This window comes from Kwoniella newhampshirensis, chromosome 7 (assembly GCF_039105145.1).
Source record: "Kwoniella newhampshirensis strain CBS 13917 chromosome 7, whole genome shotgun sequence".
In the NCBI taxonomy this organism is placed as follows: Eukaryota; Fungi; Basidiomycota; class Tremellomycetes; order Tremellales; family Cryptococcaceae; genus Kwoniella; species Kwoniella newhampshirensis.
Window position 1 is genome coordinate 253750 of NC_089961.1, and position 25012 is coordinate 278761.

The window sequence follows — 25012 nt, forward strand, 5'->3', positions numbered from 1 at the left end:
TGTCAAGTTCAGGACCGAGTTCCGACAGTATTTATACCATGAGCTTCAATTTGCTGCTGTTGACTGCTGATAGGAAACACTTCGAGCGCTACAGGTGCAATCAGAAAGGACACCACACAATGGATGAAAGATCCTTTGAAACTCCCTTTGTGCTACCCATTGGTGTCCCAGAATGCACCACCGATGTCATTCCCATGGGTTTAGGGGGTTTGTTGGTACCTCAAAGCTGCAACACCAGGACATTGTGGATGGAAGCCTCGCACTATTACAATATGTTAGGGCTGGTCGAGTCCTTGACCAAGTCGCTCGTATCATGAATTGCATGTCTCGTGTAATAGAATAGGAGAGATCTCATACTCTGTGATTAGCGGCTCCCTAACGCCTCAACCGATATTCACCCTGGTCCTCGCGCTACCAATGCCATTTCTACCTTCATCGCCTTTTTGTTCTCCCTTCCCGGGAATGTCCATCCAGGCTCCCCTAACCTCGTCCCACACTCTACTTGAAGAATCACTGTCGCTTTTCTCAGACTTGTCTTTGCCCAACGCGATCCTCAGCTTCCAACTTTCCTCACCTCCGCTTCGTTTTGCACTGCGAGGGCTCAATGGCGTATCGACCTTCGGGACGCGTGGGAGCGTTCTGATCGTCGCTGAAGAAGCTTGAGTCGGTTGTCCGAATTCTCTTCGTTCGGCGATGTCAGGATACTCGGTCCTCCCTGCGACAGGGAGTGGTTGAGAGGGAGTTTCTGGCAAGCGCTCTGAAGTTGGAAGCGGGGGATGAATGTTTTCCTGTCGGGTTGTATGGTCGATCTCTGATTTACCAGAGATGACAGACTGAAGATATCCCATCGACCCATGGACACTGTTGACACTCACATCGACGAGGTTGTGTCGGGGTCTCCTAGAGGAGCTTGTCTCCCTCAGCGGGACCGTGACGTGATCTGGGTCTGCTTCAAGATCAGGTCGGATAGGCTGACCCAATGTGAGAGGCTGCGAGATCGGATGGGCGTGATTCAGCTCGGATCCTGCGCCCATCTCTGATTCAGGTGTATCAGGACCCATGTGCAAATTTTCCCGCGGCTGATCGTGTTGATCATCCACATCCACCGAGCAGTCGTCGGTGACAGTCCCAACTGCAGGCTGTGTAACGTTTCCGTAGCTGGACCTTCGAGGTGAGGCGGGTGCAGTGACACTCGCGATGTCATCAGTCGCGATTTCGAGGTGCCCAACATTAGAGGGACGATCGACGATACTCCACTGGTCGTCTTCACTGTAGATCCGAACCGCTTGCTCGGATTCGGAAGGATGGTGCATTGTACCATAGGAGTAGCCGCCTCCTGAAGTGTCGCGATCGCGAAGAGACGATTTCTTGACGAGTACATTTCTCTTACGACCAGCGCCTTGGAGTCCTGTGAGTGGAAGCAGAGGACGAGAGGTATCAAGACTGGCGCCGCGGCGGTTAAATACCTCCTGAACTTCACCTGAGTTCGGTGGCGGCAAGTCGACAGATCCGTTGGAGGAAGACAAATGATTGTAGGACTGATCTTCTAAGTCGAGGGTCCATGGCTGAGGCCTGCCCCTCGGTGCGACTTGTCTGCTGTTATCGTTCTGTTGACTCTGTTGAGAAGCTTGAAGAGACGCAGCAGGCGAAGGCATGATTGGAGCAACATATTCAGCTTCGGAGGATTCGGAGGCAGTCTTCGTAAAGACGTAGCTATCCTGCACTTTGAGTCCCGATGACGGGAGAGACGAAAAGACAAGGACATCTCTACCTATTTTCAGCGGAAGAAGCGGAACAGACCCGACCAACTCAAAATGCAATGCCGCGATTTCACCAACTATTCCGAGGACCAGCTGAGGATGAAGACTGGATGACCTCATCAGCGGAATCAAGGAGCTCACTTTGAAGCTCGACCTACTTCTCCACAACCCTACGTTTGATTGTACCGCCAAGCCATCGTCTCATGCCATCGATCCAGAATCTATACACTCCATCGTGCACCCATCCTTCCAGCTTGATTCCTCTTGGATCGTACCCCTGCCACTTGGGTTTGGTACTCTGTGTGTACGCAGCTGTAACAGTCTGGTTTGTGGGCCCACTGGTGCCGGTGTTATTGGTTCGGGATTGGATATTTTTATGAGAGGACTTGTCAATGATGGCGTTGCGGATAGCGGAAGTCAGAGCGGGTGTAGATTTCGGTGGGGCCGAGATAAGAGAGAGGCGGTCGGCCACTAATAGTGGATCAGGCCGCGTACAGATTTCCAGGAGACTCGATGCTTACATGGAACAGAGATCGCGAAAAAGACGGGAGGAGCCAAAGCGGTGTCTGGGGAATAGGAGAAAAGCAGGTTGTGAACGTCCTTCTGCTAGTCAGAGTGGTCAGCGCGGGCCTGATGCCATAGTGGCCTATGGTCAACGCACCTTCCTCTCACCTGCTTTAACTCTATTCACCAGACTCCAACCGTGTATACCAAGCACCTTGAATATACCCAAGACCAGACGAATTGTGCTGTGGGGAATGGTGTGTAAGCGTGAATCATTGTATCAGGGGACGTCAGAACTCACTCAAGCTCCTGGTTCCCCTTTTTCTTCCACACACGACCGGCCATCTCTACGGTCCATGTAAAATCATCGTCCTCTGATCGACTCCGCAGCTGGTCCCAGCCCTCACTTCTCTTGACAATGCCTCTCAGCCATTCCTCCCTCAGCACTCCTTCGACAGCGAAGATCACACTTGGGGGAAAGCCGGTGAACCGCATTGCGGCCGGAGCGGCGAGGGCAAGAAGAGCATGTCTGGATGGCTTCTGGGGAGTTTTCCGTTGGAACTCGTCGCGTACCATCAGACCTGACGGCTGCATACCTGGTGAAGTGACGAGTTTCGGACTCATAGGCCTCGATGTGAGACGATGGTAATTATTGTTGATGGGAGCTTCCGGCGTGTTTTGCATTTGTCGGCTTCCCACACGAGGTGTGCTGAAAGGTGTCTCAGTACTGAGTTGAGGAAGAGCTGGAGGGGGTTCACTCCAGAGGGGCAAAGGAGGAGGTGCTTGGTCAAGCTGAGACATCGCGGCGAGGTAGAGGTTACGCTCAGACGGAGTAACGTAAAGTGTCGCGATCCTGTTAGGCGCAAATTGAACCGGTCGAAGTCGTTCTTCGAGCGGTCGATAAGAGGATGGTGGAGCACCATCAGTCTCCCCTGGAGGAGTGTTCCCCTGACCAGGAAGAGGTTGCAATTCCTTGGAGTGAATCGAAGGAGGTCTGGTCCTGCTCAGCGAGAACCACGATTTCCTCTTACGTTCTTTGATCGCGGTCCCCGGTGAACCTGGCATGGGAGCATGAGGAGGATTGAGGGGAGGTATGGGGGACTGTGTGACGTCCACTGATGTCTTGGGCTTGCGACGCGTCATGATGAGAGGATTGGCCGGAGGAGATGACAGGGTGCGAAGGCAAACGGTTCTATCTTGCAGTTGTGGCGCATGACATTCTTTTCATCAAAGAATGCAATGGACGTGGCGACGGAGCAGGAGTACAGTTGAGAGGAGAGTCTATAGATCCCAACGCAGGAAATCGATCCTGGAGAGAGATAGAGACATGGGAGATTGATGAAACCTTTCCCAGTATCGTCCCCCTGCAAACCACATCAACACACGCCGCCCTTTTTTTGCTGTGTTTCATGTTGAATGATGATGTGGGTTGGGTTGGTGCAGGGCTGCTGTGTGATTCTCATGTGTGACCGTCCGTGCAGCAATGTCCCTACCATAGCAGCGTTTGTCCTCTCTGCGCACTCTCATGCAACCGCCTTGGAGTCTGAGGTAGCATCCCGCATGCTCTTCTTCATCGCAGAGCTCTTTAAGGAAGGAATTGGTGCATCCATCTACGTTGAGTAGACGATTTCTCTTTTGCCACCCAGAACGCATCGCCACGTGGGAACTGTTGTCACTGTAGGCTAATTGTCATATGCTGCGTCATTTCCTGTGCCTGATCCGCTGCGCTGGACAAAGCATGTGCAACGTATCATCATTATCATTGATCTCTCTCTCTCTCTCTTCACTGAGAGCTATAACGATGCAAGCGACTGCAACATCTAGCACTTGGGCGAGACATTTGTCCTACTCTTCTCGACCATACACTCTGCACGAGCAACCTACAATGTCCTAATACAACACAGCCAGACGATCACCCCTCAATCATGTCCCAACCTCCCCCTTTACCTCCACGCAGAGTGACACCTTCCTCTCACCCGGGCGGTCAGGTGGAGGAAGACGAACCATCGCTCGCAGCGTCCGTGCCCCCTGTCGCGGTGACGTCTATGGCCCCTACCCCTCCGCCACTTCCCCCTCGGATATCTTCCAGTCGAGCCACTACTCCAGCTCCTTTGATCCTCAATGAAGAACCTGTTCCGACTGAAATCAACACAGTCATCCCACCTCCTTCAGCTTCATCTCCTGTCACGGTAGCAATCACTCCAGCTACGCCTCCAGACTCGACATCTCCGACCAGTCCAAATTCACCTTTGTCAGGCGAGACTCCCGACAGAATACGAGTTAGCAGCGATGGCCGCTCGTTTCACCAAGACCCCAGTGACGACTCTACGCCGCCTCAGGCTATCAACCTTGAGGCGACATCGTCGGTCTCCACCACCTTCTCTCGTATACCGAGGTCCGCTTCACCAGCCGTCGACATACTCTCCTCAGCCTTTCCCAAGCCTCCACCTCTACCACCAAGAAAGCCAAAAGCTTCACAGAAGACCGACGAAGACAGTGCGTTGTTCGGGGCACCTCTCTCGGAATGGTTGTTATACTTCGTGTTCCTGCTATTCATGACCCTTAGTCGGGTGTCTCCGCTCTGGTTCATGGTCGGAGCATGCGGTGGACTGGCTTATATCACGACTGGGATAGACGTTTCCTTTTCGGCACGGTTTGGAGGAAAGAGCTGCCAAATCGAAGAACAGCGGGAGGCGACTAGTGAAGAGAAAGCGGCTGTAGACTGGGTGTGAGCTACCGTGAAGACGAAACTCGGACGTATGAGCTGATACGATGTATTCTTCAGCAATCATGCCCTCTATGCTCTTTTCCCGTTGATCTCGACGGATGTTTTGACGCCCTTCATTGACCTTCTCGAAGATGCTCTTGCGGAGCAAGTTCCCCCCATCGTGGTGAGTAATGCCCTTCCCGTACTTACGATTTTGTAAAATACCATCAGTACTTGCTGATGCGTTGGGCATCATCATAGACGTCGGTTCGCTTGACCTCCGCATCTCTGGGCTCTCAACCTGTCCTTCTCACTTCGCTTCGCTCTCTTACCGATCAGGAATGGTTTGCTTCCCTCACTCTTCATAAACAGTCTCGAGAAGATCCCGCCAAGGGTCACAGAAGGTATGCCTCGTCGCCCTCCAACACATCTGCTCAGAAGCCCAGAGCTCCAAAAATGTCTCGATCCATATCTACTTCCAGTGTCGCATCAGGCGCGGGATCTGACGATGTGGCACGTGAGGCGCAAACCAGACGGAAACGAGATAGAATCCTGCAAAAGGTCTCGAGAGGCAGGAACGTTCCGCGATCAGAAGATGGCGACCATACGCCTCAGCATAATGGTTCGGGAGCTGTTTCGAGAGACGGACAGGACAATCAAGGTGATGCAGGAGTACCAGATGGTGAACGGAAACATGGCGGATTCGGAGACACAGATATGGATGAAGAAGATCCAAATGTTGGACAATACGTAAACTTTCAGGTAGGATTCGAATACACGAGGAACGAAGACGCGAAGAGAAAGGGCAGAGGGCTACACTGCTTAGTGAGCTGAACTGCCTATGAGTGAACGCTCGGGCTGACCGGATGACAGTCATACTTCGGCATTGGAGTTAAAGGCATCGGCAGATCGGAAGTGCCAGTGTACATCGACGTATTGTCCATCAAGGGTACTGTAAGTCCACTGGCCAGCGGGAAGACACGATCGTCAGGCTGATTTGTTCGTTTAGGTGAATCTGAGGCTTCTGCTCTCCGCAACTCCTCCATTCGTTCGGACTGGTACATTTTCTTTACCGTCGTTGCCCGATTATGACATCTCGGCTAAACCTTTGGCTCGAGGTGCTTTCAACGCTATGGACATCCCTGGCATGAAAACTTTCGGTTGGTCACTCCTCTGGCTTGCTTACTCTGTAAGATCTGGAGCTGACCTCTCTGTTTAGTCAAGGCATCTATCAAAGAAGTAGCTGAGGCATTTGTCCGACCCAAAGCATATTCGCTCGACCTGGATCGGCTTCTGCTAGGACGTGAAGCATCCTTGCGTACATCGCACTTAGGGGTACTACGCATTCTGATTCATGGTGCGGAAGATCTGCCGAAGGCTGATTCAATGGGAAGCTGTGATCCATATGTTTCGATAAGCTTTTCCAAGTATCATAAACCTTTATATAGTACGAGAACGATTGGTCACACTAGGGATCCTGTATGGCAAGAAGAGGCTTTCGGTAAGTGATTCACAAGTCCTGATGAGTTGGGAAATTGATTGTGCTACCTTGGCAGTGCTGGTGTCTAGCGATGCCATCGAAGCTGGCGAGCGATTACGCCTCCGCGTCTGCGACTCTGACCGATTTTCCGCTGATGATGATGTGGGGGTACTGGAGGTTGACCTCACAGAACTCGTTGATACAACAAGTGATCGCCTCCATCACCGCTACGATCCTCTCAAAGGCGATCGACCAGGAATGAGATCTTCTGGAACGCTGGAGTGGTCGGTCCAATTTTGTCCTCTATGGCAGATGTCTCCGGATGAAAGCGCTGCAAAGATCGCCAAATCACGGGAGGACAAGGAAGTCAATTGCGAGCCCAAAGACCAGACTCCTCCATGGTGGATGCAGTGGATAGCCAAAATAATAGACGGTCAGGATGAGCAGTGGGTGAAAGACAGGGCTGGCAAGAGGAAGGAAACTATGGCTTGGTTCACAGGGGAGAAAGAGAAGGATCAGCTGGAAGCAGACACTAAACCCAAAGAGAATCTTACCTGCGGGATCTTACAAGTAAGTACCGCGTCTGCATCCGGTCATTATGCCATCACCAAGCTGACATGATGGGCCGTTTCAGTTTCATATACATCAATGCAATGGTAAGCACGTCGCGTCTTCGTCGTCTTGTGTTAGCTGACTCTTGTATAGATCTCGAGACGGAGCCGCTATCAGGCACATATTCTGGCTCGCACTCGAAACGTTCGGCGGCTGGCGGTCCCCCGGCACTCGCTGGTCTTGTTGATCGTACACCTACTGAGAATCCCGATCCACCTTCGGCATATTGCGAGGTCCACTTGAACGATAAACTGGTGTATAGGACCAGAACAAAGCAAGTCACACCGCTACCTTACTTCAATGCTGTCAGCGAAAGATTTGTGCGAGATTGGACCAAGGCCAAGGTCGTCTTCGTAGTAAGAGACGAGAGGAATAGGGAACATGGTGAGCCGGACTTCGATAAATCAACTACACTCAGCTAAACCTTTGAATCACAGACCCCATACTCGGACTGGTTAGCCTCTCACTGAGGGAGGTGTTTTCTGCTCGAAGTCAGATCACTCGGTAAGCTGAGCATATGAATTGAATACTGCACTGGCCAGTTGATCATCTAATTTCGGGACGTAGATGGTTTCCGCTCGTTGGCGGTCTTGGCTGGGGACGAATCCGACTCTCATTGCTGTGGAAACCGCTAGACATGCAGTTGTCAAGAGGTATATCGGGTTACGATGTCTCCACGCTTCAACTTCGATCGTTTTCTGTATCGCCCATTGATTTCCTGCGGAGCTCGGACAAGGGATTTAGTGTAATCTTTCATACAGATTCGGACAAGTACGAGCTTGCACCGTCGAATTCTGAGGAAGTAGGAATCAACACACCCGCCACTCCTTCATCCACCCGAAACGATCGGGAGCGCTTGGCCTCTCCAGCGAAAAGAACTCGAGCTTCTTCGGTCGCCTCGACTTGCTCACAATCTCAAGCGGAAGGAGAGCTGGAGTGGGACCTATCACCTCGGCCTGTAAGATTGGCGATCATGTATCGACATTCGTGTTCCTTGTTGATCACATTCGTGGGCAAGAAAAGCGGGATGTTGAAAAAGAGAAAGGTATTGGGGATGGGAGTGATAAGGTTGAATGAGCTACGAGACGGCGAGAATAATCGAAGAGTACGAATATGGGACACGACTGATGTCGCCGCGGCCATTCGTGCTGAGGACAACGTAGGCTCAGAGGAGATTTCGACCGACGATCTATCAAATGAGGATGGCAGACCGGGGACCTTATCTCGAACAGATTCAAAGAAGATGAAACGACTCTCGTCGAATTCTTCGATACGATCGACTACGCCCGCCCCCTCCCATATTGGCTATGTCAACGTGTCATTTGTCCTCCATCCAGGAGTGAGCAGGACCCATCGCAAGGTTGCCAAACGAGACTTGAGGTTTGGCAAGGTCTACGAAGCATGGGAAGCGAGCCGAGAAGTGGACAATGGGATGGACAAGATGAGTGTGAGGGAAGAGATCACGGCGGACCTGAAGGGAGACGACAACTTGGACAGTCAGGACGACAACAGTGATGATGACGACTCAGAAGCTGAAGACTATGACGACGATATACGAGAGTTCAAAAGTAGTGAAGGGACAGCAGCAGCGAGGGAGGGGCGAAGAAGAGCTGGAAGTGTGGGAATCACTGGGGCAAGTCTGGACAAGGGCTTTGACGGCGAGGACGATGATAAAGACATGTCCGAGAGGAGAAAGCATACACACGCATTGCATAAGCGGGTGAGTATCTCACGGAACAAATATTCTCGCGCTTGATAGTGAATAGCTGACGGCGACCACTCTTCTCTACTTCAAATGAACTCTGATACCGATATGCTTCGTTCCCTCTTCGTGCCCACTCCTGGCTACGAATCCCGAAACCATTGGCTTCGTCCACAGCATAAAGGTATCTTCCAGCTCAAGATCGCCAGGACAGGTCGATATGTCAAAGACAAGATCGGCGCGAAGATCTATACAGCGACTAACGGTGGAGGGGGAAGCGATGCGCGGCCAAGGGGAGCGGACATGGAGATTGAGAGGGAGGGTACGTCGAAGATTTGATCGTGAGGGAGATTTGCGGCGCTTGAAGCCCGTCTCGGCAGGAGTGGAATTGAAAAATCATCTGCATTCGTAACATCAGTATAAATACACGCAACCTGTATACGCGCACGCACATGTATAACGAGATGTCACGACGTTGTATGCCATTTCAGTCCTTTAGATGGACGAGAGTTGATCATCGGGGTGGAAAGATGATGGTCGTAGATCGGTTCCATCACCACCATGATGGCTGACTGCCGCTGCTCACGAGCAGGGCGTGACCCGATTCAAACAATGTCCCGGGTGATGGCCGTGATGGGGGCCATCCGCACTCGTCTGTAGTCGTAAAATGCAACCGGTATTATAAGACCCAATCGAAGATGGTAGTCAATCCAGCTGCAATTGCCAGAATTGCGACCCCCCCAAATGACAACAGAATGCCGAGGAGCTCTTTCGAGTCTGGAGGCTGAAACGGACCATCGTATTCTACGCCAGTTGAGACAGACCTATCATCATGATCATCGTCGTCGTCGTCGTCGCCTTCATCATGTTCGAATCCGTCGCTTCGTATATCGTCTTCGTGGTCCTGTGGACTGGTAGGTGAGGGAGATTGAAACCTGACTTTCGATCGAGTGGCCGATAACAACGGCGCTTCCACTTCGTCCTGTCCGTGATCTCGCTCCATCATCCCGTCAATCGAATCAAGTGGACGGATCCCATTCCCATACCCATATCCAGTTCTTTCTTTCGCCAAGATCATACTCGGTAGTGCGGGATGCGATATGGATCTTTCCAACGCTACCGCTGCAGGAGAAGAGGGAGAGATCGAGATAAGATCATCCATGCTTGGGATAGATTCCAATCCACCGCCGTTACTTCCAGACGACAATTTCCGTTTCAGTACAGACCCACTTGACGGACCATGACCATGGCCATGGCCATGGACATGAACATGAACATGAACATGTCGACTGGTATCATGAGGAGGAGTAAAGCTACTCGATTCGAGATCGTGTAGATTCTGTGGATCTGAAGGGGCAAAGTGACCGAGAGAAAGGACGGCGGATGATCGAGCGATGGATAGTGAGATCGAGGATGAACGAGACCGAGGTCGAGGATGGGTGTGAGTAGGGATGAATGACATCGGGTCGGATGGGCCAAGTCGAGTCCGGAGAGGTTTCGCACCAAGGGATGTGGTCGACAACGGTACTGGCGGCACAGAGGGATGATAGTCAGCAGCAGTGCCAGCGAAGATGTCATGGGCGAGGTGATCAGACCCATCTACATATCATCCACGTGACACGTGACACGCGACAACGTTTACCGACAACTTCCCCCGCGTCCACTTTCTCGCTCTCCCATTCTTTGCAATGACTGTATTGGTCTCATCGTTGACACTTACTCATTGTACACTCCATTTCCCACCATGGACGATCCATGGGCGGCACCATCATGGTCGACACCTGCAAAGCCGACCTCATCAATCTCTGGGCCAGAGCGAGCAAGTGCAACTCCCCCTCCGAGCGGATTCGATGTGGGAGATCCATGGGGTCTGCCGACGCCTGGTCCTGTGGGCAAAGTCAGCCAGCCAACACTGGATGATGATGACCCGCTGAAACATGATATAGGGACAGAAACTCCATTAGATGAAGGAGTAGGAATGGACTGGGCGACAGCGACAGATGCGCCCTGGGGAGATGGAGGGAATGTCCCTCCTCCTAGGGCAATTACGCCTCCGACGACAGAGACGGAACCTGCTCCGCAACAAGAAGCTGTATGGACGTTGAACACTCCACCGTCTCAGTTCAACTCTCTGCCCGAATCGTCTGCGCTAGTCGACGCCGCAGCCATATCCCTTCCACATACACCAGAAGCAGGAAGCTCGACACCACAGCGGTCCTCCTTTTCTCCTGTTCACGCATACAGCTCACCAGCTCGGTCAGTCCACTCGACCTACGCCTCACCAGCGAGATCAATACATGACGAGCTCTCCGAGGGACGAGGATCATCTAGCTTCAATCCGATGGATGGGTTACCGAAGTCGCCATCGTTTGGCGACGACTTTGGACGATTCTCAGAAGCAACTGCATTCGAAGGATCAAACACCGCAGGATCATCCGGGGATCCTTGGGGATCAGGAGGAGGTACTGATGTACCCCGAGATGAGTCATGGGGGGGTGAAATGCAAGAAAATGTAAACGTTACCAAGGGAACTGAAGGAAGCGGTTGGGGAGGATCAGGCGGCGATACCTGGGGTGGAGGGGACACATCTTTCGGAGCGATCAGTCATACAGCGGAACCGGATGAAGAGACGGAGGGTGATGGCTGGGGTGGAAGCAGGCCACCCGTACTTTTGGGAGGAAGCGTAGCGCAGAAGGCCAAGGAAGATGATGAGTGGGAGGAGGCACAGCGAAGAATACGGCTCAAGCAGCAGCTGGCAGTGAGTCAAGCCTGGCCTGCTCGCGCGAAGTCTTGTGACAGCATCGGCGCAACACAGAGATATGGAGACTGATAGTGGATCTCCTTAGCCTCAAGAGAAGATTGACGGCCTGACGAAGGGTTGGACAGAGCTTGCTGGTAATTTAATACAGGTGGAATTAGAAAAGTTGACGGGCGCAGAGGAGATGAAAATGGAAGAGATCATCAAATCCGTCCTGGACGATGCGTACGTCGAGACATTGGGCGCGTGATGATTTACAGCTGATAGTCGGTAGTAGTGCCGAGCGACTACGTTCCTTGTCAACAATACCGCCTGATGTCAACACATACCCGCCTGTCATTGCATCACTGGTCACACACGAGCGGTTCGTCTATGCGCTTCAACGGCCAAATCCTGCGCCATCCACATCTCTCCTCGCAGCGACTGCCAACCGACGATCACGACGCGCAGATGCACTAGCTTTAGCTTCCTCGTCTTCTTCGGAACCATCTTGGACCACCAGGTCAAGATTAGGAGAACCGGATGCTCCTAATCAAGAAGCGTCCGCGCCCATGGATGAGGGTGGGAAAAGTCGGTGGTCATTCTGGGGAAAGAGACCGCAACCTGAACGACAGCTCACGACTTCTGGAGGAGGAATCTTGGAGGTCAGATCCGCTACTTCTCTCCCAGCACTGGAACGAACTTCAAGCGATGTCAAAGTTCCGACTTTACCCCCTTCTCGAGCTCCTTCCGTTGCGAATCTGTCACCCAAACCTCCTTCCCCTTCTCCGTCATTTCTATCACCGCCCATGTCTCATGATGCAGCCGGACACTCCGCTCCAAGCGGGTCTTTGACTCAAGCTTCGCCGGCCCAGCCTCCCCTTGCTTCTGCTCCCGCTCCCGCCCCATCAGCTGTATCTCGATTCTTCGGTCGTCTATCCCGCAAACCGTCCGGATCCCCGTCTCATCATCAAGATGCAGATGATGCGAAGGATCTCGAATTGTCTGCAGACGACTTCTCCTTCTTGTCAGAAGTTCCCTCGATGACCCAGCCACCTCCTGAAAAAGGCGTCGGAGATCTGTTAGCCTTGGAGCCCGGCAGAACGGAACAAATAGCCAGTCTGGAAAGTCTTCTGAGCGCAAAACCTGCACCTTCACCACAACCACTTGCGCCTCCACCGCGGGGTTACGCTTCCGCTGGCTCAAGGACATCAAGCGGGAAATTTGTGGCAAGGATGAAAGCGCCAGCGCCGACAGATATAGATTTGCTTGGTGATCTCAACTTCGCGGGACCTTCGTCGGCTGGAACGCAATCTCCTGCTCAGCAAGATATCGCATCGCCTGTTTCCGAAATATCCTCATCTTCAGCGTGGGACGGTTTCCTTTCCCTCGCTCCGTCCGCTCCTGCCACGAAGGTCAGATCTACACCTTCTGTACGAGCACCGTCTACCCCTACCCCTGTGGTCGCCACTCCACTGGTACCCTCTCGATCCGGGACTCCGTCTGTATTACTCTCTCCACCACCACCGGTGCCGCCTGCTACGCTCTCGACGCCGCTGTCATTCTCTAGCAGACCATCGAAAGTCGTTCCAACCACACCAAAATCAAATGATTTTAGCGACTTTGACGACTTCGGTACACCGCAGCAGTCAACTGCAACGACTTTCGACGATTTCGGCGACTTCTCAGCGTTCGAGTCAAATACGAACCGGACAGTCCCAACAGTACAACCTAACGTATCTAACGCCCCAGTACAGACACCAGCGCGACCAACTCCTGGTTTCCAGCATCACCTGAACAACTCATTGGCGGATTTCTCAACACCAACAAATCATGCAAGGCCAGGATCGCTAGATCATACACCCACCATCAACCTGCTTTCAGGTGCTTCAGCCTCGAAAGGTCGACGGTGGCCTGCACCTCCGAGTCCTGTCGCACCCATACTGGAACCGCCACCCAAGGTGGGCGTGATGTCGACTGCTTCCGCTGGGTTTCCATTCCTCTCTCCTCCCCCTCCCAGTCGACCAAGCTCGAGTGCGAAGAACGATTTGTTGAATGATGGATATGCCACAAATCTAACTGGCTTGACGGCAACGCCAGAGATGACGATTGCCGTCACACCGGGAGCAACGACGAGCTCTCCTTCGATGTTTGGCAATGCTCTGGCTCCGATATCTGCACCGAGGACGAATACATCGACTCCAATGACTCCAATACCGATGTTGGCCAGTCCGCCGAGTGTACCAGCGAAGATCAATGGCGCTTCATCGATCGGTGCCGTGGGAGGAAAAGGAGGCCTTTCAGCTCAGGACCTCTCATTCTTCGATGGCTTGTAGCTTGACATGCAGCAATGGCGCCGATCCGCTAAGCACAAGCCACTCTGGCACCATCGCTTATGCTAACAGTGTATGGGTGGTGCGTATGTCGCAAATACAGTTGCGAAACGCGGGCAGGCATGAAGTGTGAGGTGGCACCGCCATAGCCATGAAGCGACGATGTGATGCCGAGCAAAATGACGATCGGTCAGCAGGATATGAGACTCCTTTCAGTGCGGAGAAGCGGATTTTGGGACTGCCTCGGAGTGATATCAGAGAACAGACCGTATATTTCTGTCATTCATCGGAACATTTATCTTTTTTAAACTAGCTTTTATCATTGATCAAACTTACAGCAACACAGACCACTTGCGTCTTTTGCACATACTCACACACAACAATGTCAGATGAGAGCACTGTTGCTGCCGCCAGTGGATATCAGTCAGATGTGATACTGACGGAAAGAAGTCTCCCTGGATCTGATGTCAGTGGTCGTCTGTCACGATGCTCAATGTGGCTTCAGTCAATGAGCCCTATCACACAACGGGACAGCACGATATGGGGATAATGAGGATGACGAGGATGACGAGGATAACGAGGATAACGGGGATAACGAGGATGACGAGGACAAACGAGGACAACGAGGATAACGAGGATAACGAGGACAACAAGAAACTTCACACGGATCTCTAGAAGGGCTTGATGCAGCTCTAGATAGACTGAAGTCCCACAGTGATATTGTCAAACAAAAAGCAAGGTACTAGGTATGACTTTCAATCGACAAATCGCTAAAGAAAGGCTAAAACAACAAGAGCTGAATCCATGTGTATATATGACTCTTCCGCTGCACTCTATCCACAAGGATGCGTAGAGCATCGATCAACTTGCTCCTGTTTCCATTGTTCGACTGTATCCAATGTAACACAGTTTTCCTCAGGCTTCGGCGAGTAAGTGATATCGACTTGTGCTCGAAGATATCGAGAGGATTTCACGTAACGATGCGCTATTCGTGGTCGTGGCGGAATGGCCGTCATGACACATTGATCCTTTGCGATGAACCCTGTTGCGTGGAAGGACTAGTATGGAAGACAAATGACCAGTATAGAAGGCCAGGTACCTGACTGTGTCTTTGCATTTCTTGCAAAGCAAACAGTACCGCTCATCTCATCGATAGCCATTGGTTCAAGACACCCAGCTTTCCCATTTACACACGCCAAGCCAAACCTCAACAACATCCATTATGAGCTCAGGACCATCTACCTATTCTGCTGGTGCCACTGGCACCCACAGTTAAGTCTCGAGAGAAGACACGCGAGACACGACCGTGAGTTGACATGTTACTCTAACCGATCACCCCTTTCAGACTGAAGGAGGTCTCGATAGACCCCTTGGAGGTCCGCTGCTTCGTCCTTTGAGAGCCGCCCAATGGTGTCCACTTCGCCGACGATTTCTAGTCGACCAGGCGTCACGCAAGTAAGTACGATTATTGTTTCTTCGGTTCAGATCAGGGACACTCAGAAGAATGGTGCGTATAGAACAGGGAAGCACGAGACCGTCTCCCGGGAAGGGGTGAGTGTCATTAAAAGGAGATCATATCTTGGCTTTGCTGTAGCCAGAAGGACGCGTCTCTCCTACGGGCTACAACTACAATCTACAATAGCCACTTTCAGATCCGCCCAAGGGGGTGGGTGTGTTACTTAATTGTACGGCTGACGATCGATCACAACTCTTCATTGCCATCTCATCCGGTCCCTGCGGCCTCATGCTTCCCTGTTGCATTCTGCCCAAAGGCCATGCAACGACCAACACCGACAGGGTCAAAGAGAGACTGAGAGCGAGAGTGATGCATGATGCACGTCGTCAGATTGAGAGAGAGTGGTGGGAAAATCATGCTGGGCAGATGTATCGACAACGACTGTCGGACCATAACTGATCATGTCGACAACTTCCGAGACGATTCCTACGGCTCGAAATGAAGAATCATCTACTGGTGCTGGTGCAGGTGGACTGTATCATCCTGGTGTGATTCCTACCCATTATCCCCCGTATGCGAATGCACCTACACAGCGTGCAGAGCACTATGGAAGCGATACTGCGTATGCGCCGTTTCCGGTGAGCTCAATCGATCGTGGTCATACATTCCCCTCGTACAGTACGACAGGGGCACAATATCGAAGTGCAGCAGGGGATCGACCGACCGATCCATTTCCGTATACAGATTCGAGGTTCGGGTCACAGCACAACAGGAATGAAGAACAGAAATGAAGGACGGTATGTGCGATCGGTCTTCCCACATTGGCGGGGAGAGGATAATGGGAAATGTGTATGTGTAGATGAATCCACATGAATTACATGACGCTATACAAGAAGCATAAGGGCGCACAAATACTGAAGTCGATGCAACAGGATTCAGAGAAGATACAACGTGTTGCATCGGCTCGGTATCGATACACTACCACTTCACCGCCTCATGAGTCACCCCTCCCTGAGAGAGAATATCACTCTCGACCTTCCTAAACCTCGTTCTCAGAAACTCCCAACGTTTCGCCGGATCGTCCCCACACACCTCGTTGACAATCTCTTCCGCTACTTTGTCTGAAATGGCCAATCTGTCCGCACCATTGATTGCCCCATTATCATTAGTTTTGACCTCGGTCGAGAATGATTCGTCGAGGTTTGACGCGGTGAGCGGCGGCGATGGCGGCGGGGTAGGAAGACCGGTCCAATAGATTTCTTCTACTTTCGCTACCCATTCCTTGGTAGACCAACGCATGCCTTCGTCCATTCCTTCCACTGCGTCCGACCCGTCCTTTGCCGTCGACGCAGGCGCTGTACCATCATCGGGCAGAGGTCGTTGATACCCCTCCTCGTCCACCTCCATCGCATCAGATTCCTTTGTTGGAGTTTGAGCCGCAGCAGCTGGTTTCATCTGTCCTCCCCCGTTCACACATCCACCGGGACAAGCCATCACCTCAACGAAGTCGAGCTTCTTATCTTCGCCATTCTGCAAGCTCAATGAGGCAATACTCTCGGCATCCGAGCTGTCCGTGGTCGGTGTTGCGACTCCCCCAGCAGTCCTGGCCTTTCGTCTTCTAGCAGCCACGGCCAAAGATAGCTTTCCTGCTCCAGCGCCACTTCGTCCAGCCCGTCCTATTCCCGTTTCCTTGGCGACTTTTCTCACCAAGTTCTGCAAGTTTCGGAACCCATACACCTTAGCACCTTTGAATATCACTTCCCCAGTGATAGTGTCGTGGATAAGGTATTCGACGTTGTCCGAAGAACCTCGAATCTCTCGAGTGATGATTCTTGTCGGATTAGGGCAGGATTGTTGCATAGTTCGGATAATGGTAGAGAGGTACGATCCAGAACTTGAACCCTCGTGCGTGAGTAGCTCGGGGAAGGGTGAGGCATCCGAGACTGAGACTGATGGTATATCTTCATCGGCGACAGAGCTGTACGGGTCGAATTCGAGATCTTGCAGGAGCAGGTCGAGCTCCCCAGTGGTCAAAACACAATCAACATCGCGTGTAGAGTAAAGGGAAGAGTAGAAATCTGATCGAGATGCCTCCAGCTTCTTGTCGTAGCAAGGCATCGCAGTGACATGATAGATTTCATCGGGTCTTGTTATCGGTTTTCAGTTTGGGTCATAGCATGAACAAGCTTCGAACTCACCTATGACTTGTCCTGCCGCCGTACCACTGCTTTGCTAGAGCTCCGATAATTCCCTGACTACTCCTAGCAGCGCTCAGAAGCGGTAATAAATCCCCTTGGGCTTTCTCCGCGTAACAAACCCAACCAGGACAAGCACTGGCTAACATAGGTAGCTCCACAGCTTTACCCTTGCCCTTCTTGTCCTTTCTTTCGTGAAACTCCACCGCCGTCTCCTTCAAGCTCATGTGTCTCGCAAACGTAGTATCCCAGACTCTCCAACCGCCTTTGTCCGGCCGACTTAGGAAGGCTCGAATGCGACGTAACAAGACAAGAAGGGGTATAGTCGAGCGGGATGTTGACGTCGAGTAAGCTGCCGAAAGGGAAGCAAGCGTCTGCGGTGATATGGAGAGGATGGGCAGTCTGGGTTTATGACATGGCGCGTCGGGATCATGGTTGGTGGGGTTTGTCTTTATAAAGTCGATCACTTCGAGGTGGGATTGAAGGGTGATGAGAAGTGATTCTGTCGAAGTGATACATCCGCTATGACGAGTAAATTAGCATGTGAGCGAATAGACAGAATATTGCAACGTACCTGCAAGCCAGACAGTCATTCAGGTTGATCTCTGCCTTTTCGAGAGCTTTCTTAGCCGCTCCGCTAGCGCCGGATGGTCCAGCATCGGCGGTGGGGTACATCGACACCTCGTAATAATTGTTATCGTCATCGATGTGGATCTCGGTCTGAGCAGGAGTCGATCAGCTTCGGACGGATCATACTATCTCGAGGCTGAATGTATGAGCGAGGCTCACCGGTCCCTGGTCCTCTGAAGTCTTTGCGCCTCTGACGGGGATGATACATGCTTGGGAAGGGGTCAAAAAGTCATCCAGGTCGGTGATGGTCTATAACGCAGCAGAATGAATTCAGCCCGCGGATCCAGCAGAGTCAGAGAACCCGCGCTTCGACTCACAAGGGCTCCGGAGAATGCCATCTTGTTGTATGTTGCGAGACGACACAGCAGATGCACAGTGACAAGCAAACGAAGATGGTTTGGTGATGCACTCGAGGAGAGTCGGGGATGACAAAACAAAAAGTGATTGAAATCTCGAGATTCCTACTCGCCACCGTGTATCAACGGGACCAATCCGAGCGGAACTATAATTATCGATTGTCAAGCCAATCACACGTCATGATCGGCCTTGAGCTCCGGGGGGTTCACCGGTTGACGTCAACGGACCGTTGATAGACAACAGAGGGGGGATGGGATTTAGATTAGGTTGATGGTTGATGCTTGTTACTCTTTCATCGTTCATACGATCATCTTTCAACCATGCCAGTACTCCTCGAAGGGTGAGCTCGGTGGCCAAAGCCCGTCTGCCCTTGTCCGGAAGCTGACATACCCAAAGATCGTGCCACTGCAAAGCAGTCAAGTACACGGTTGAGGTCTGTCTCCGCCTCTCTTCCTTCATGCTTCTACGACTGTTGAGTGCTGATTGGGTCACCTGAAGTCCAATACACCCGTGCCGTATCAGGTAAGATCAGCTGCATCTGTGTTGCTCAGAGGGGACCAAGCTGACCGATGCATGAAGATGTGCCAATGCTCCATCTGTCGAAAGACCGGTGGTTATATGGGCAGCATCAACATCATGGGGAACACCAAGACACTCAACATCATCCGAGGGAAGGAAAAGATCAAGTGGGTGAACACATTTGTCTACTCACGACCATCCATTCGTATAAGGGGAGGACGATACGACACAGTGATTGACGCAAAACCCCTCCCGTACTACAGGATGTACCACGCCGCAGTGAGCTTTGACGAGAACGACAAACCTAAAGAAATGGGGAATTCCAAGCGAATTTTCTGCACTGAATGCAGTAGCATGCTGTGGAACTACCATGACGAGTGGCCTGACGTGAGTAGTCCCACTAGAACATCCGTCCATTTCTCTGTACAGGACCGTCTAGTTCCCGGTTGTCCAAACCTCCTGTCCCGCTTCAAAGACCACCGCAAGCTCACCGCAAGTGATACAGTGGATCTACCCTTTCGCCTCGAGCATCGATTCGCCCAACCCTCTGCCGCCCATTCCATCTTCAACAACACTGATCACTGTCAAGCGCGATTCATGTCCGGACTATGTGCCTGTTCCTGAAGGCGCGAAGTCCTATGATGGATATGGGCCTGGGAAGGGCATTGAGGTGAGCTCCAGATCCAAATGGTGGCAGTAGTGCCTTTGACGTGAAACATGCTGATGGATTGTCTCGTTGTCAGGATTGGCACAAGCAGTATGGAGCTTGGGTGGAGTGAGGGATGACGTGTGTACAATGGGTATGAAATGGAGAGGGACAAGTTGCGGATTGTAGATGGGATGAATGTTGAGAGACTGTATGAGTTGTAGAGATGCAAAGACGTGAAGACAGAGTCACCGGTCATGTCACATGCTGTCGAGGTTGCAGAGAAACAAGAGCAGCAACTCGATGGTCATTACAATGTTCATTTTGATATCGACGCGCTTGACTTCAAGACGACGCGTCTCTCCACGTGGTGGCAATCACAATTGACTATTTCATGAAATATCGCTGCGTGAAGTCATAATGTCAACCGCGTAGACATCTGCATTCTTGTCTCGCTTGACCACAGTGTGTCAACAGCGAGATCAGAGTAAAGCACAGGACAAGATGGACTACATATCAATAGTGAAAGACGGTGAGCTGGCGTCTCAGCGCGTGCTTCACGAGCTGATCAAGTGAGAGGGTAGATGTGGACCTCTCTGGACCAAATCGATATCTTCGTCTCCCCCATCCTCGAACAGGTCAGCTGTCTGCTCCTGCTCTTCACGTGGAGGTTCTTAGCTGAAGAGGAAGAACGTTCCCACTCAATAGGCCAAGCACAACTGTATCTTCCGTACACAAGGTCGTGCGGCGGCGAGAATATCCTGGAAGTAGTCAAGATCAACGGGTCACATCGTCGAACATGGTTCATAGGTGAATCTGGTATCGATGGTAAGTTCAGCAGATATCACGGATCCAGCTGTTCTTTGCTGTCAATGAGTGGTCCACTACCTACAAAGCTGATTTTGGGGATAGCTGGGACTATACTGGTGCATTATCCCATTGATCCGCTGTTCCTGGTCATTCCTCTCATCTTGGCGTCGATATCTGTAAGTGGGCATAGTCTCAATTCCCCCCTTTTCTCTCACCTTGCATCCCTATAGACATCGCCTTTCCGAAGGATATTTGCGTATGGGCCGTCAGCGCTAACTGCAGGAATGGCATCACGCAGAACGGCAGCCCCACACCCTTCCAACCTCTCTCCGACCTGATCTCAACAATAACGACATCACCCCTCTTCGCCCTCTCACCGCCGTTCACAGTCCCCACATCAAATCCAACTGCGGTCTCTGGCGGATTCAACGAGGATCTTTCGAGGGTGTTCAAGTCGAAGAGCGTCTTAAGGGTATTCAGGGCTTGTTGCGAAAAGAAAGGTAAGTTGGGAACTGTTTCTTTACTTCACAACGAACAGTTGATCTCCTTGGGATACTGTGATATCGCACGACTCCCATCGGCCTTCATCCCGACGAAGAAAGTCTTACTGATCCTCGTTTCGATCTGCAGTCATTTCAACCGCTCCACCTTCTCCACCATCTGATGCATCTTCATCACAACCCCCCAAACAACGATACTTTCGACCCTCCCTTCCTTTGATCATCAAACATCTGAGGAAGAAAGTCGACTTCCTCGCGAGAGAAGAAGAGTTTGAGAAATTTGATCATCTGGTTAGAGGTTTGGGGAGAGACGGATTGCTGGACACAGAAGCGGACAGGGGACTAATACGGCGTAAGTGATAGCTTGCTGACCGGAGTCTGACCTAAAGAGTGAGAAGGAGGAGGAATGGATCGCTGACAGACTCGGTATGAATTAGTGGCCCGTCTGAAAGCGGGTTGTGAACATTTCGCGCAATGGCTACCGCCGCCCGTTCTCTCGACGTTGGTCGAGTCATACGAGTGAGGGACATTCCAACTGTACCATAAGTCTCGGCACGAGCGATATGGTTGGTAAGCTTACATTCAATTGCATTGCCAGTTTCACCTCTCTCAATACATATCTCGCAAATCGAAGCGCGGCATCGATCTCAGCCTCTCAACATCCGAATACTGGATCCAGTCGGGAAGCTAAGGGAGTGAAGAGAAAAGCGCCACCTGCATCAAGGGGTGTCGAGGTGAGTTGATTCGTTTTCCTTCTTTGCCGCTCTGCCCCACATTACTTCACGCTCTTACGACAGTCCGAGCCGTCAACGTGGGGGTCTTACAGGCTGAATGAAGCTGATCGATCAATTCAGGCATTGAAAAAGGTCAATACTAATAACATGGCGAAATTGACGAGCTTTTTCAAGCCTAAAGAGGGGAAAGACAAAGAAGTGACCAAGAAGAAGAATTGAGCGCAGCGTCTTATCTCAGTGGCTCAGGTAGATGGTCTGGTCATCATCCGTCTTACATCACGAGTGATTCTTGATTCTGTAGTGAAGAGCTTCTTGTACGGATGATTTGTGCTTCGTAACGTATCATACATTGCAAGTTGTGCACGATGAATTACTGTACGAACGGATGTGAGCAGGCATGAAGATACCATCAAACCTGTCCTCCTGATGCCAATATCCCATACATGCATGCCGTAGAGCAATATCTCTGAACTAGGAGAATGTGTCTTCACAATGCCTACAATCTCGGCCCGCTCAGCCTTCGAGGACCTTGTTGTCTCATCAAATTTATGGGGTTGGCCCTACTCAATCCTTATCCAGACAAACTCATAGTCAGCTATCGAGTTCTGGCCGATCTCGGAATCGCTACCATCTGTTCTGATTTGTGTTCTCAGAGAATGAATCAAGCTACCAAGGTTCACTCACTTGATCCGCCCCTTCCGGGACTAGGAATACCTTCTTCCTGCTCCTCTTCTTCTTCTGACGGGATACCCACGGCTCTATCGGTCAATCCAGCGCCGCTTTGACCTCTTCTCACAGCCCTGATCGCGACCGCTGAAGAAGTCACTAGACTGCTAGTGGAGCTCTGGGCAGAGACACTTCGGGGACCATGAGGCGTGGACACGACCGTTTCGCGAACTGAGTGCGAACGCCTTTCGTAGAAATCCAGACGTTCGGGGTCGTTGTCGATGCAGAGGTATAGGTCAGAAGGACGTCTGTCGACAGACAGCTGATCTTCGAATGGTCGATCGTGGATCAAAAAAGAGGCTTGTCGATCACTTGGTCTGTCGGAAGGTCGCGTGGCTTGATGTTGTGAATGCAGTGAAGACGGTCGAGAACTTCTGTCACTCATGACCTCTGTGAGCTCGTCAGCTGCATGAGATGTTGTGATACTCACGCGTCCGCAAAGTAGTAACTATAGCCTTCAGGTTTTCCACTTCCTCCAAAACCCTCATGCTTTCGGTCACAGATCGACTGTTGAAGGACTTTCTCTTCAGTGTCACTGTTTCTCTCCATACCAGACAAGACAAGGCGTCGATGCAAGATCGCAAGACCGCATAACTTATTGAGAACCAAAAAGAAGGACACCACCCACACTTGGTTTCTTCTCCCCATGGAGTCCATGCACCCAGCTAATCCCAAAGCGGCTCTCTGCAGCCTCCTGATCTTCACATGAGCTTCGTCAGAGGGCACGCCTGCCAGGACACTGGCCGTCCAATCCCTACATTGATGATTCGATTCTGAATCAGGATCTGGCTGTGCGGGTAGGGGGAACGCTCCTGGCATGATTGAGTCTGACGCAAGTTCTGTAGCGTGGCGGGTATACGGCAGAATAGCAGCCGTGGGGTGGGTAGGAAACGACGGACTTGACGATGTATCCGGAAAAGCAAGGTCGTCGGGGGGTGGAGAGACCTCGTGATGAATTCGAGTACTTCTAGAGGTGAACTCATCGCGACCACTCCGACTCCTCCAATCGCGCATTTCAAATCTGGCAACCTCCAACTCATCTCGCAAGATCTCGATTTCTTGCGATAGATCTCTATTCTGAAGCTCTAGACGCTTGAAGTGGGCCCTGTTGGTATCGAAGATTGACGTCAAGCGAGCGTCATGGAGCTCGAAGAACGTCGATAACTTTGCGAAAAGACAAGATCCCGTGTGATTTTCGAGTTCTGCTCGAGGAATGACAGCGCTACAACCTCGAGCAGAGTGGCAACAGGGAACAAGGGCTCGGGGGCACGTCCATTGATGATCACTTTGATCTCGATCGACTGAAAAGAGAATCAAAATGACAACACAATCGATTACCTCCTGCACGTATCGAAAAGCCAAAAAGACGACACCCACTAGATTCTTCACAGAGAGAACAGGCAGTCAAGGTCTCTTCCTTACAGTTGGACTGGAGATGGTTCTACGACAGTTGTTCACCTGGATGAGGTCATGCCCAACAATGGTTCAGTACCCACCTGACGATCACGAAAGACCAGAACGGTTCCACATCGCTTACACTCCATCTTCCGCTGAAAGCACTCGTACGCGCGATGATGGGGAAGACGATATCTAGCCATCTAGACAGACGGGGGTTTCGTGTCATCAGCTTTTGTGGCAACCGGCACACTTCTCAGACTGGTGAAGAGACCCACAGATAAGCCACAGTCCCCGTCTTGACATGTCACTATGGCCTTTGGGCATGTTCTCAGATGAACGAGTAGTAAGCCGCGTTGCATTACTTGTCCGCAACCTTCGGCTGCACATCGAACTTTGAGCTCGACAAGCATCTGTCAAAGGAATCATATCAGTTAGCCACTTTACAAACCGACTTTGTCCCCCCCTTTATCCCCCATCTCACTCCTCAGAGCTCTTGACGGGATTTTTTCCTCCATTGACCACCAAATCCTCGAACCCGTTGCCGAGCGGTACGATACATGCACCACGCTCACAAGCTTCACCAGCATCTCCGTGTCTCTCCATCCACCCAAACTCAACACACTCCTATCAATCGGACATTGACCCTTGACCCCCACCGCTGTGGTGATACAGGCCCTGCAGAAAGTGTGTTTGCACGAGTTTGCCGTGACGGGGTCGACGAGGGCGGATCTGCATATTGCACAGAGCAACTTGGCGTCGAGAGGTTCGACGTGGTCGTATAGTATCTCGTGATGTGACATTGAGATATTGGTGATCAGTGTCCACTTGCAATCTGACTCAGATGATGATGACCGGAACTGGATGGTAGGGGTAAAGTGATATGGGTTGGGGCTGAGAGATGGACGAGAGAAAAGGTGGAAGAAGAGTGGACGAGTGAAGTGATGGAATATGGTTATTGACGCTGAACCTGAAACAAACGGCACTGGACTCCCTCCACACACACATTACTCGTTTCAGGGGGTTTATCTGCAGATGAGTGGCAAAGTGGCAGTCGGGTCATACAAGGCGGATGCGATACCGTGTGTTACGAATGAGACTGACTTCCAGAGTCATGCATCATCAAACTATACTACTAGATGTACTGTTGTTACTCAACCTCTCCACTTCTCTCAAATGTCCTGCTACGGTCCTGATAATTCAGACTGT

At 51.6% G+C, this 25012-nt stretch overlaps 8 protein-coding genes across 8 annotated transcripts; 4 read left to right on the forward strand and 4 right to left on the reverse strand.

The window, feature by feature from the left end:
• Positions 1-383: 383 nt before the first annotated feature.
• On the reverse strand, positions 384-3407 carry IAR55_003811 (uncharacterized protein; the record flags this gene model as incomplete). Its single annotated transcript, XM_066946917.1, has 5 exons — positions 384-1866; positions 1919-2231; positions 2282-2363; positions 2422-2509; positions 2566-3407. The coding sequence occupies 5 exons, from the start codon at positions 3405-3407 to the stop codon at positions 384-386; spliced, it is 2808 nt and encodes a 935-aa protein (XP_066802296.1).
• Positions 3408-4189: 782 nt separating this feature from the next.
• IAR55_003812 (uncharacterized protein) lies at positions 4190-9104 on the forward strand (the record flags this gene model as incomplete). The annotated part of the gene is made up of 12 exons (XM_066946918.1): positions 4190-4992; positions 5050-5155; positions 5233-5796; positions 5845-5925; positions 5981-6131; positions 6191-6472; positions 6528-7021; positions 7086-7107; positions 7157-7447; positions 7501-7567; positions 7631-8783; positions 8943-9104. The coding sequence occupies 12 exons, from the start codon at positions 4190-4192 to the stop codon at positions 9102-9104; spliced, it is 4176 nt and encodes a 1391-aa protein (XP_066802297.1).
• A 340-nt stretch (positions 9105-9444) lies between these two features.
• IAR55_003813 (uncharacterized protein) lies at positions 9445-10227 on the reverse strand (the record flags this gene model as incomplete). The annotated part of the gene is made up of 1 exon (XM_066946919.1): positions 9445-10227. The coding sequence occupies one exon, from the start codon at positions 10225-10227 to the stop codon at positions 9445-9447; it is 783 nt and encodes a 260-aa protein (XP_066802298.1).
• Positions 10228-10509: 282 nt separating this feature from the next.
• Positions 10510-13838, forward strand: IAR55_003814 (uncharacterized protein; the record flags this gene model as incomplete). The annotated part of the gene is made up of 3 exons (XM_066946920.1): positions 10510-11523; positions 11612-11748; positions 11801-13838. The coding sequence occupies 3 exons, from the start codon at positions 10510-10512 to the stop codon at positions 13836-13838; spliced, it is 3189 nt and encodes a 1062-aa protein (XP_066802299.1).
• A 2431-nt stretch (positions 13839-16269) lies between these two features.
• On the reverse strand, positions 16270-18454 carry IAR55_003815 (cytosolic Fe-S cluster assembly factor NAR1; the record flags this gene model as incomplete). Its single annotated transcript, XM_066946921.1, has 5 exons — positions 16270-17437; positions 17490-18008; positions 18061-18206; positions 18276-18365; positions 18434-18454. The coding sequence occupies 5 exons, from the start codon at positions 18452-18454 to the stop codon at positions 16270-16272; spliced, it is 1944 nt and encodes a 647-aa protein (XP_066802300.1).
• A 339-nt stretch (positions 18455-18793) lies between these two features.
• Positions 18794-19771, forward strand: IAR55_003816 (uncharacterized protein; the record flags this gene model as incomplete). The annotated part of the gene is made up of 7 exons (XM_066946922.1): positions 18794-18813; positions 18870-18906; positions 18972-18995; positions 19053-19159; positions 19256-19379; positions 19498-19662; positions 19736-19771. 7 exons carry the CDS (start codon positions 18794-18796, stop codon positions 19769-19771), a joined length of 513 nt encoding a protein of 170 aa, XP_066802301.1.
• Positions 19772-20142: 371 nt separating this feature from the next.
• On the forward strand, positions 20143-21901 carry IAR55_003817 (uncharacterized protein; the record flags this gene model as incomplete). The annotated part of the gene is made up of 9 exons (XM_066946923.1): positions 20143-20170; positions 20223-20276; positions 20347-20466; positions 20551-20624; positions 20747-20948; positions 21079-21300; positions 21386-21467; positions 21547-21682; positions 21803-21901. The coding sequence occupies 9 exons, from the start codon at positions 20143-20145 to the stop codon at positions 21899-21901; spliced, it is 1017 nt and encodes a 338-aa protein (XP_066802302.1).
• A 277-nt stretch (positions 21902-22178) lies between these two features.
• On the reverse strand, positions 22179-24606 carry IAR55_003818 (uncharacterized protein; the record flags this gene model as incomplete). Its single annotated transcript, XM_066946924.1, has 8 exons — positions 22179-22252; positions 22367-22579; positions 22839-22915; positions 23037-23709; positions 23786-23849; positions 23905-24006; positions 24082-24216; positions 24379-24606. 8 exons carry the CDS (start codon positions 24604-24606, stop codon positions 22179-22181), a joined length of 1566 nt encoding a protein of 521 aa, XP_066802303.1.
• Positions 24607-25012: the final 406 nt, after the last annotated feature.